At 46.2% G+C, this 12,500-nt stretch overlaps 1 protein-coding gene across 1 annotated transcript; it reads right to left on the reverse strand.

Annotated features, from left to right (window-relative positions):
* Window positions 1-11,722: 11,722 nt before the first annotated feature.
* LOC131324073 (pectinesterase inhibitor-like) lies at window positions 11,723-12,256 on the reverse strand. The gene has a single exon (XM_058355896.1). The coding sequence runs from the start codon at window positions 12,254-12,256 to the stop codon at window positions 11,723-11,725; it is 534 nt and encodes a 177-aa protein (XP_058211879.1).
* Between the last annotated feature and the right edge of the window lie 244 nt (window positions 12,257-12,500).

A 12,500-nucleotide genomic window follows, 5' to 3' on the forward strand; every position in this document is an offset into this window, starting at 1 on the left:
GAACACCCCGAAACAGTGTGGGGACAAAAGATGGGCCTAGATTGCGCTCAGATGCAAGGGCCAGCCACTGGACCCAAAAACTTAATGCCGTACGCCAGTATGGTACTACCGCACGCCATTCAGCCCTCGATTCCAGTGTTTGGCTTTGCATCATCTGGGCTCTGGAATATGACCAGAAGGATCCCAGAGGCCTTTTATGACAGAAATGAAAAAAAAAGATAGGATATAACCGCTAAACAGTTCTAAATATGGAAAGCAGTAAACTGGTTATTTAGCATGCTAAGGTGACTGACAGGAATGAAACCTAGTAAAAGAGACGATCCATGATCCCCACGCCAGTATTGCACGTAACACCATAACTGGCGCACGGCATATAATTACTGGCGTGCGCCATGTTTTGTTTTAAACGACTGCTGTATTTTATCAGTTTAAGGCCAGGACTAGTATTGTCTACTAGCCTGGACCTTTCTGATCCCCCTCAGGAGATGAAAACAGAAGAGAACACAAAGGTGGTATACCTCTTAGTATGGTGGTTTTGTGGTGGTTTTTGAACTTGAGGGTTGAAGGTGGTGGCTTATATGGTGACTGGGTTGCAGCAGGAGGTATGGGAGTGTATGGCCTTCTCTTATCTTTCAATGGATGAAAGAATAAGAAGTCTTGGAGAATGAAGAAAGGGAGAGATGGCACTTCTTAATGTTGCTAACCCCTTGCAAATGAATGCAAGGGGGGTATTTATAGGGGGGGAATGGACTGAGACCAGTTAAGGCCAGGCTTTGTTTGGCTGGTCTTAGGTGCAAAATGGGCCTTCCATGCATTAAATGCATGGGACTAGGTGATGGGGAGTGTAGGAGAGAGAGGGGACGCCTCCTGCGGAAAGCAACCATCAGGCACACTGTAGTCGACGTCAGGGTGGCACAAAAGTCCCGCCCAAGTGGCTGAATAAAGTTGATTTGACCGGGTTTGACTGGCGTGCGCTACTTATAACTGGCGTGCGCCAGTGAAAGCTGGGCCCGTGGTCGATGACTGACACGTGGCAGCTTACTGGCGTACGTCACCCATATACTGGCGCAGGCCAGTTGGGTTTTGCTGGGGCCGTTTGGCTCTGGTTTGAAAGGCTGGAAATGGGTTTGAAAGGGGTTTGGGACGCTCAAAGGTTCAAACGCACCTTTGTTCTTGATCTGTTTTCGACTATAATCATCATTGGGGAAATAAAAGATCGACAAATGACATTATCCGGACAGTCCAGAATGAGGTGTCTACAGAAGCCCCCCTTTGACGGCACTTGAAGCATCATTGACTGGAGACAAGTAACGTCAAAGGTTTTCTAGACACCCTCTTCGAGGCTATCCAGAATGCACGAACTTTAAAGGACCTGTTTGATTTGAAGTTGGGGCGGACAGACCGCTGCTTTGTTGTCTTTGACGGATAGATCACACAATGCGGACTCTCCTGGGGAACAATCTTTTTTGCAACAGCATCGACTCTGTTGGGGAAAAAGACTGTGGGACGGATAGATCGTCGTTGATTTGAAATCGGACGGGTGGACCGTCGTTGATCTGAATTTGGACGAGTGGATTGTCATTGATTTGAATTTGGACAGGTGGATCGTCGTTGATTTGAATTTGGACAGGTGGATCGTCGTTGATTTGAATTTGGACGGATGGACCGTCGTTGATTTGGATTTGGACGAGTGGATCGTCGTTGATTTGATTTTGGACGGATGGACCGTCGTTGATTCGGATTTGGACGGGTGGACCGTTGTTGATTTGATTTTGGACGGATGGACCGTCGTTGATTCGGATTTGGACGGGTGGACCGTCGTTGATTTGAAGTTGGACGGGCAAACCGTCGCTCGTTTGATTTGAAAGCGGACGGGCGAACCGTCGTTGAGTTGGGAGTTGGACGGGCAGACCGTCGTTGATTTGACTCTGCTTGGGGAAATGGTTTAATCGCGGAATGATGAACGTTGTTGGGGACCAAACCTTATCCGGCACACAAAGAACTCCAACAATCACGGGTAGGTCGCGTCAGGGAGGTTAAATTCCATCTGTTGGGAATCAGAGCCAATCTCCTTATCAAGGACCATCCGAGACAGAGCAATAGGACTGCTGGAAAATGTGCTCTAAGCTGGTCTGAAATAGAGGTAGTCATACAGAATGGATGGACCATCGTTGAACATGGATGATGGATCATCGTTGAGGATGACTCGGGAACTATCGTTGATTTGAGATGGTGGGTCATCGGTGAGGACGACTCGTTGAACCATCGTTGATTTGAGACGGTGGGTCATCGGTGAGGACGACTCGTTGAACCATCGTTGATTTGAGACGGTGGGTCATCACTGAAGGACGACTCGTTAAACCATCGTTGATTTGAGACGGTGGGTCATCACTGAGGGACGACTCGTTGAACCATCGTTGATTTGAGACGGTGGGTCATCACTGAAGGACGACTCGTTAAACCATCGTTGATTTGAGACGGTGGGTCATCACTGAAGGACGACTCGTTGAACCATCGTTGATTTGAGACGGTGGGTCATCGTTGAGGACGACTCGTTGAACCATCGTTGATTTGAGACGGTGGGTCATCGTTGAGGGACGACTCGTTGAACCATCATTGATTTGAGACGGTGGGTCATCACCGAAGGACGACTCGTTGAACCATCATTGATTTGAGACGGTGGGTCATCACTGAAGGACGACTCGTTGAACCATCGTTGATTTGAGACGGTGGGTCATCACTGAAGAACGACTCGTTGAACCATCGTTGATTTGAAATTAGACGGATAGATCGTCGTTGATTTGAAATTGGACGGGTGGACCGTCGTTGATCTGAATTTGGACGAGTGGATCGTCGTTGATTTGAATTTGGACGGGCGAACCGTCGTTGAGGGGATCAAGCTATCCTTGGCACACATAATTTCCAACAAACACGGGTAGGTCGTGTCAGGTAGGTTAAATTCCATCTGTTGGGAATCAGAGCCAATCTCCTTATCAAAGACCATCCGAGACAGAGCAATAAGGCTGCTGGAAAAAGTGTTTGAAGCTAGATTTGAAGGAGAGGTATTCATTCGGGGCAAGCCGAGGTGGACTCTCATGGGGAACAATTAGTTGCAGACGGATAGACCGTGGGACAACATTATGATCGTCATTGATCTGATTGAGAAGGACGACATGGCTGATCGTCGTTGATTTGATTTGATTTGAAGGACGACATGGCTGATCGTCGTTGATTTGATTGAGAAGGACGACATGGCTAATCGTCGTTGATTTGATTGAGAGGGATGACATGGCTGATCGTCGTTGATTTGATTGAGAAGGACGACATGGCTGATCGTCGTTGATTTGATTTGGGAAGGGACGACATGGCTGATCGTCGTTGATTTGATTTGAGAGGGACGACATGGCTGATCGTCGTTGATTTGATTTGAGAGGGACGACATGGCTGATCGTCGTTGATTTGATTTGAGAGGGACGACATGGCTGATCGTCGTTGATTTGATTTGAGAGGGACGACATGGCTGATCGTCGTTGATTTGATTGAGAAGGACGACATGGCTGATCGTCGTTGATTTGATTTGAGAGGGATGACATGGCTGATCGTCGTTGATTTGATTGAGAAGGACGACATGGCTGATCGTCGTTGATTTGATTGAGAAGGACGACATGGCTGATCGTCGTTGATTTGATTTGAGAGGGATGACATGGCTGATCGTCGTTGATTTGATTGAGAAGGACGACATGGCTGATCGTCGTTGATTTGATTGAGAAGGACGACATGGCTGATCGTCGTTGATTTGATTTGGGAAGGGACGACATGGCTGATCGTCGTTGATTTGATTTGAGAGGGACGACATGGCTGATCGTCGTTGATTTGATTTGAGAGGGACGACATGGCTGATCGTCGTTGATTTGATTTGAGAGGGACGACATGGCTGATCGTCGTTGATTTGATTGAAATGGGTAGCACAAGCCATTGCTGCTTTGAATTGTATTCTGATTGCCAAAGGGTGCTCCAGGTGCTAGTGGAGTGGGACAGTGAGGCTGTGTGCTTGACATTTGCCATGGAGAAATGGATAGGGAGAACAACATGTGGCACCCCCCTTACAATTGCACTTTCCCAGAGCAGCAGCTTCGGCTCCAGTTCCAGTAGTGACTAGATCCCAGGTATGAACCCCCAAAATCCTGATTACTTGCTGCTTTCGATACTGGACAGGCATGCTTTGACGCTGGATAGATTTTCCCTGTTTTCAACAGTTGATATACAATATGCAATGATATGTACGAAATTGAATGCATAAATTGAAAATGCAAGGGCAGACTAGGGCGGCCTCTAGAGGATTGATGGCCTAGGATGGCCACATAAACAAGAGTTACAGAAAGTGGTACTGTCACCTTAGCCACAGCTCAGAGACACGAGAGCAATAGATAACCAGTGGCTAAAGGTGTGCAGTTGAAAGAAAGGCCCATAGAAAGGGTGGCTCGCGCCAAAGAGTTTTTTAGAGGCCCAGAGAGAGAAGTTTGAGAGATTAAGAGAGAGTGAGAGAGAAATAGTCCATCAGCGAAAGCCCCCCTCAAAAGAGGCGGATGGGATAGGAGCCCCAGGTACTTCAAAGAGATCAAGAGTGACGACAACGACGAGAACGAGGCTGAGCTCTACCACTGAGGACTACCATTGAGCCTCATTACTTCACTGTCCTTTGCTTCTGAGACGTGCTTCTAGATAGACGTTGAGCGGGCCAGCATGCCTCAGTTGACATTTAGGAGTGGCATTGGGTCGACGTACCCCTTTTCTTTGATGCTGGGGCGGATGAGCCCCATAGATAAGCTTTAATTGGCCTTGAGCCGACATGCCCTCGCTGCTCACAAGACTCCACTGCTTGTGGACCACAGATGGTAGAGTAGCAATGTAAATTGCTTTTTTCAGTTTATTTGACTCTCTTTTGAAAATGTCTAAAAGAATGCAGAAACCAACCGCTAATATCTAATTCGCATTGACAAGTGAGCTGAGTCGACACACAGACACATATATGTACAGACTCGCCTAGCTCAAATGAGAAAGGAAGAAGAGCCCCGGATATATCACGGACTCCTAGACATATGGAAAACAATGAAACTTTGGGCATTAATGTGCCAAAATTCACAGTATCCCTTAGACAGGTGAAACTGACACTTGCATAAGGTCCAATAAATGTACATTGACCTATACAAATCGGTAAAATTAGGAAAAACATCCCGACATGACAATGGATTGAAAAACTTGAAAAGTATCGCAAAGATGGACAAAAGACACAAATGATGACTCATATAGGCCCGGACTGAAATCGACACCCCTGTGCAGCCACATTAGGACCATATGACTTGCACAGCATGACAAGACTTGGTAAAAGCCCCTTGAACGAGATTCGAGGTGCTTTGAATTTGAAATGTGCCCCCGAGCGGCCAAAAATCTTTGTTAGGCGTGATGGCTGCCTACTGCTGTCTGATGCAGGAAATGAAGAAGCGCGCGCATGCTTGAGATCAACGCGCATCACTTTTGTACGAGTGCGTGTGAGCCTCAAACTAGCGCGCGAGATTGCAAAGCTGCTGCAGCCGCTTAAAATAAACGTTTGCTGAACTTAGAATAAACTGTGAGTCGTTAGGCCTCATAAGCATTTCGTTCTGTTTTTGATGCTTCAAAATATTTTAAGGCTTTTGCTCAGCTTTAAAATTGAAAACAGCAGTTTGCATTAAACTTGAAAGACGAATGGCATCCCCCTTCTGATTCTCCAATGAATCAATGGACTTCAGCCTACCAGTCAGCACTTCGGCTTGTCTTGTTCTCGACCTTTCTTGACCCTTGATGTGCACCAAAACGTCAACCTTGGATCCAATTGATAGAGTATGACCGAGCCTCGAAGAGAGACTGCCTACGTATCCCTTTCTGGGAATCAGGTCAAAACGTAGTTCAGGCAAAGGTTCACTCGTGTGTTCTACCTCTCCTTTTATGCTCTAACTTTTGCCTAGTACCGCCCTTTCAGGTTTTCGGTCTAGCGAGCTTTCGACTTTTTGCCAACTTTTGCCTAGACCGCCTTCATAGGTTTTCGGTCTAGCAGGCTGCTCTAACTTTTGCTTGGAATCGCCCACCCTTGTGGTTTTCGATCCAACGAGCATCTCTCAGGGATAACAATGCTTGAGTTGATCTAGGTTGACCGAGGTATTGACGTGTTGCCACCGAGGTCGATGATCTTTGATTGTAGCCCCAGATAGAACGGCTTTGATAGTGAAAGGGTCCTGACTGCTACAATTGAAAATGCCTCGCTCTAGGCCACTTTTGCACCCTTGTAATGTGCGCTTGATGGAACACTGCTGTTACTATTTCGAACATGGTACGAGGCCTGGAGTCTTCTGAGCTTTTGCTTTCTGGCTTGGCATCCGGCGGCAGGGGACTTGATACTTCTTTATCCCATGATCAACGCCAAGCGTGGCTTTGTGAGACCATGCCAAGATATTGTTGAATTCTTTGAACAAGTCTCAACGGGCGCAATACTCCTATGGGGACAGCGCTGAACCAATTTGAACCATCCGGGGGTCTGCCCCATCTTTCAAGTTTATTTGAAATTACTTCTTCTTTTTAGAGGCTAAGCATGCCTTTCGTCTTCCCTTTCGGCGAGGGAACACATTTCCTTGGGGATGATCCCATCGAAATCTATCCCTTCGTCGTCGGGGTCAACACGGTTTATTCAAAAGCCAGCAAAGTATTTAAAAGCGGGATAATGCATATCATAAGAACCCTCGGGATTGCCAAGTACAGCAAAAAGACTTAATTTGAGAATAAAAGCTACGACATGGAGGGCCAAGAAGCACAAACTCCGACTCAGAGCTAGATTTAGACGACTTGACAGACACTATGTCAGACTCATACTCAACAGTGTCAATGCAAAAGAGACGCGATTTTGAAAATGCAACTTTTATAGTTACCCTTGACTTCCTCGCAGAGAGGTGGGAGCTAGAGGACAACAGGCTCAAGCAACAGCACTTCGGCTTCTTCAGCTTCTTCGTCCAAACCCACTTGAGAGAACTCCTTGAACAACAGCCCTAAATTCTCATGTTTGAAGGATCCGAGCCAGTCCGTTTTCTCCTTTGATTGATTAAGCTTCCTCTTGAGTTCCTCCTTTGTAGAATGCTCATCACTGTCAACCCAGGTATCAGCGGTAAGGACCTCGATTGCACCTATGGCCATCAGGTTAACCTCGGGTTCAGATGGGAGAGACAAAATTGGCTTGGTTTGATTTTCTGGGCTAATGAAAAGGGTTGGGTTGAATATGGTGGAGCTAGGTTTGATTTGAGTGGAGCTTGAGTTGATTTGAGTAGAGTTGATGGATATCTGGTTAACACATGGGTTGGAACCGTGTTGGAGCATGAAGTTGGATATGACGCTGGGCTTTGATGGGAGTGGAGCTTGAATGGTGCCACTATCAATGAGATTTTGAATTTCATGTCGAAGGCGGAAGCAAGCATCGGTGAGATGGCCTGGCATTTGATGGAAAGCACAATAGGCGTTTGGGTTGTAGGATGCCGGGAATGTTCGAGGCGAAGGAGTTGGAAGGAGTGGCTTGAGGAAGCCAGCTTCGAGGAGCTTCTCATAAACCGAGGACAAAGGCGTGGAGAAACGGGAGAAGGTCCTTGGTGGGTTTCGGCGATTGGATTGGGGGTTCAAGGTGGAGCCTTTGCTTGCTTTGTAGTTGCACAACATTGCACCATCAACAGGGTGCACTCTTTTGCCTTTGGGATTGATTTCTTTGTCGCACATATCCTCCCTTTCGGCGTTGGCTTTGAACAAGGATTCAACATTCTCCTCCGGGTGAGTCCTGGCTTTATGAAACTCAACCAGGTCTTTGAACACGTCTTTCGAGCACAGCTTGGTTCCAACCGCAGGAGCGTGGCGGGCCTGAAGAGGTTCTTTGACTAGCCCCAGATCTGTCTTTGAAATGACAGAGGCAAAAAGGTCAACCAGTCCCTAGACCATAGCCATTTGTTTGTCCATTTTCTGGTTCATTTCTTGAACAACCCTCTTTAGCTCAGCCAGCTCTGTTTGTGCTGCCATTTTGGATTAATGGTTGAGGAGGGTGATATGGCTTTGGAAGTGATAGTGAAATGGCCCTGGCAGACCCTCCCGAGTAGGCTTGGCTCTTTCTTTCGGTGAAACGGCCTAGAGCTTCTGACAGCAAAGTAAATGAGAACTCAGTGGTGTTCCTGCAGCAAGCTTTTGAAAGAATTTTGAAGGAATGCAACGCGCATGTCATCGTCGTCGGTGTCCTCCTAGACTCTAGAGCTAGAGAGAGTCTGCCCTACGATACTCGGACAGTTGCCTAATTTCCTCGGATTTTCTTTTCGACGGTGTATCCTTGATTGAATCGAATGTTACTAAGAGATGCCAAAACAGCCTGAGCCTTTGACTTTTCCCTTATCGAAGTTTCAAAGTTTTGAGCTCGGAATGATTCAGTGTAGATGGCGTGATACTGTAACCAAAGTGGCATCAGCAGCACTGTGCTGGAGCCTGAGCGGTGTAAGCATCACGACATCCTCTCCGTTGTTCCTAGCTTTTCAGTTTGAAACCTCGATTGGGCGTTAGATAAAGACTTAGAAAGTATTGATTTCCCGAAGTCTCATTGATTAAGGACTTGAAAATTTTTGATAACGTGCAACATCGAGATGCACGACTCGTCATCGGTCCAAGGCAACGCCGAACGGGCGCAAGACAGACTCGACAAAAGATATCCTAAAAGCCGCCCTAGCATGCTCCTACGCAAAAACGGCCATGAATGTATGTACAAGCATGCGATAGGGAAAGCGGTAACACATAAACAGGATATGGGGTTAGAAACAAGTAATCCTACCCTGCGGGTTCCTGTCTTATGTTGAAAGGTTCTAGTGCTTTGTAAACGCTGTAGAGGCCGGTTTTGGCTTAAAGGGGTTCCTCTGACTAGAGCCGCGATATACCTCCCATTGCAACGCGTAGAGCAAAGCAAATGGTCGAACGGTAGTACGACTCATCATCGTCCAAGGTTGTTGGGCGTTCGGGGACCCCGGGCTCCAGTAAACTGTGCCGGTTACCCAAAACACCTCAACGGGGCTGACCAACCATCGATACGAACGGAGAATGCCGAAGAATGATTCAATGAGAGAGAAATGCAACGCTTTTGAAAACAAATGCCTTTTGAAGCTTTGGCTCACTTTTGTTAATTGATATTTGGAGAAAACTACACAAGAGAACAATAGTAAAAGCCCCAGTTCGGATTGGTCGGATGCTGAGATCCTGTTACGTTACCATTCCGTTCTTCAGCAGCGCGAAGCGTGCTGTTTTGACAAGCTTTTGAGAATTGTTCAATTATGTATTAATTGCCAAATATCAATCAACGCAATTGTCCCCAGCAGAGTCGCCACTGTGGGCACGCGCCCCGGAAATTTTGCTTTGTGAAATTGGGTGCGGCCCTTTTTGTTTGGAAGAGCGCGGCGAAACGCTTCGATTCAGAGTCGCCACTCGGGTTTTAGCGGTAGGAACACCCAAGGAACCGAACTCGAAAAACGTTTGCCACGTTTGTTTGATTTTGAAAAGGCTTGTAGACTGGTCCGTCGACACCTTCGATATCTGAGGTTCGGGAGCCATGTTACGAGAGGGGAAGGGTTTTATGGCACCCCTCTCGCCCAATCCGGAGATCGGTCTCCACTCAGGCATTTTTATAAAGCGTTTGCATTTTTCTCTCATTTAGTCATTTTTTAGCCAGTTAGGGCGGGGGAACAGCTAATGGGGATTAAAATACTGTAACAAGTCGTGATTTATAGCAAAATGTATATGAATGGTTTGATTGCGATGCTTAAATATAGATTGAGAACAAGCACTGAGTATCCCGAGCAAACTGCAGCACGCTGTCGCAAGGTGACGTGAGCAGATTCTGCCAGCATGCACTGGTCGAGCCATTGCATGGTGATAAAACCTGCGCACGCCACATATAAACTGGCGTACTCCACTTGTTGGATATCTCAGTCTTTGTTTGCAACCCTCTGGGCTCTGGAAAAGGACCAGCGCACACCCAGGGCAAACCACGTAGTTTAATATAGCAGGACATGCACAAATACAGACAGAATGAGTGGCTTTAGGCCATAAAAGAAAGCGGAACACCCCGAAACAGTGTGGGGACAAAAGATGGGCCTAGATTGCGCTCAGATGCAAGGGCCAGCCACTGGACCCAAAAACTTAATGCCGTACGCCAGTATGGTACTACCGCACGCCATTCAGCCCTCGATTCCAGTGTTTGGCTTTGCATCATCTGGGCTCTGGAATATGACCAGAAGGATCCCAGAGGCCTTTTATGACAGAAATGAAAAAAAAAGATAGGATATAACCGCTAAACAGTTCTAAATATGGAAAGCAGTAAACTGGTTATTTAGCATGCTAAGGTGACTGACAGGAATGAAACCTAGTAAAAGAGACGATCCATGATCCCCACGCCAGTATTGCACGTAACACCATAACTGGCGCACGGCATATAATTACTGGCGTGCGCCATGTTTTGTTTTAAACGACTGCTGTATTTTATCAGTTTAAGGCCAGGACTAGTATTGTCTACTAGCCTGGACCTTTCTGATCCCCCTCAGGAGATGAAAACAGAAGAGAACACAAAGGTGGTATACCTCTTAGTATGGTGGTTTTGTGGTGGTTTTTGAACTTGAGGGTTGAAGGTGGTGGCTTATATGGTGACTGGGTTGCAGCAGGAGGTATGGGAGTGTATGGCCTTCTCTTATCTTTCAATGGATGAAAGAATAAGAAGTCTTGGAGAATGAAGAAAGGGAGAGATGGCACTTCTTAATGTTGCTAACCCCTTGCAAATGAATGCAAGGGGGGTATTTATAGGGGGGGAATGGACTGAGACCAGTTAAGGCCAGGCTTTGTTTGGCTGGTCTTAGGTGCAAAATGGGCCTTCCATGCATTAAATGCATGGGACTAGGTGATGGGGAGTGTAGGAGAGAGAGGGGACGCCTCCTGCGGAAAGCAACCATCAGGCACACTGTAGTCGACGTCAGGGTGGCACAAAAGTCCCGCCCAAGTGGCTGAATAAAGTTGATTTGACCGGGTTTGACTGGCGTGCGCTACTTATAACTGGCGTGCGCCAGTGAAAGCTGGGCCCGTGGTCGATGACTGACACGTGGCAGCTTACTGGCGTACGTCACCCATATACTGGCGCAGGCCAGTTGGGTTTTGCTGGGGCCGTTTGGCTCTGGTTTGAAAGGCTGGAAATGGGTTTGAAAGGGGTTTGGGACGCTCAAAGGTTCAAACGCACCTTTGTTCTTGATCTGTTTTCGACTATAATCATCATTGGGGAAATAAAAGATCGACAAATGACATTATCCGGACAGTCCAGAATGGGGTGTCTACACACTCAAACATAGTGCCCCACCACATTTGGAATCTGACTAATCTTTAATTCTTTATAGGAAATTGATCTCATGACAAGTTTAAGATAACACTCGTACTATTATTGGAGATGCGTGTAAACTGACGAGGACACGCGAGTTATCAAAAAAAAGAGAATACTCATACGAGAATATTGTTCTACGATCTATATATATTCAACCAACGTAACGAAGTATACTGATCTTTGAAGTTATGGGAGATAATTTAATTTTCTATTTAGTAATACTTTTATTCGAATTACCAATGGAGCATCATACTTGTTCTATAATCAGCCATTTTTCAGAAGAGCAGAGACAACAACAATGATATCACCAAAAATCTCTGCTTTCCAATTGTCAATTGTGAGTTGGCGCAAGTAGGAGGGCCCGGCCACAAGTTTTCTTTCACATATAGAGCCAACTTCTGAAAGCTCAAATCCTTGAGTATTGGAACCTGAATAATCTCTTTGATTCAAAAAGATAAATGCTTTTCTGCACGCCAGATTGGCATACGAAACGTATTCTACTTGACAAAACCTGAGACTGTTCTTGAGCCCGGGATCTTTAGCTCGCCCTAGTAGGGTGTTGATCTTGTTAGTAGTGGTTGCAGCATGTGAAAGCGCCAAGTCAATCGCTAGGTATCCAAGGCGAGTAATGGTTGCTGTGGCTGATCGAGGATCCGACCTCAAAGTTCCACTGCAAAGAGAAGGATTTCTGGTTCGACTACAAACTTCGTCAACCGGATCTAATGCCGTTACACATGAGAGGTTTAACATGAGTACTGAAACCAACAAGAAGAAGAAAGTAAGAGGAAAATGTGCCATTACTTCTTTGTATCAGACCCTTTTCTTTCTCTCTCTCTCTTTTCTTCTTTCTTGTGTGTATATAGGTGCACCAGCCACCAAGGAAAAACGTAATTATTTGTTCAAAAAATGGAGAAGACTTAATTTTACTTCCATTTACACAGATATATTTATTCAAATTTTGTGGGACTCAGAATAGTTTCTTAAGATTCAATATTGAATATTTCATGACAAATATATCGATGCTGATCGAGGAAATCAACTT

The sequence above is a fragment of the Rhododendron vialii genome, chromosome 4a, assembly GCF_030253575.1.
Source record: "Rhododendron vialii isolate Sample 1 chromosome 4a, ASM3025357v1".
NCBI classification, from domain to species: Eukaryota; Viridiplantae; Streptophyta; class Magnoliopsida; order Ericales; family Ericaceae; genus Rhododendron; species Rhododendron vialii.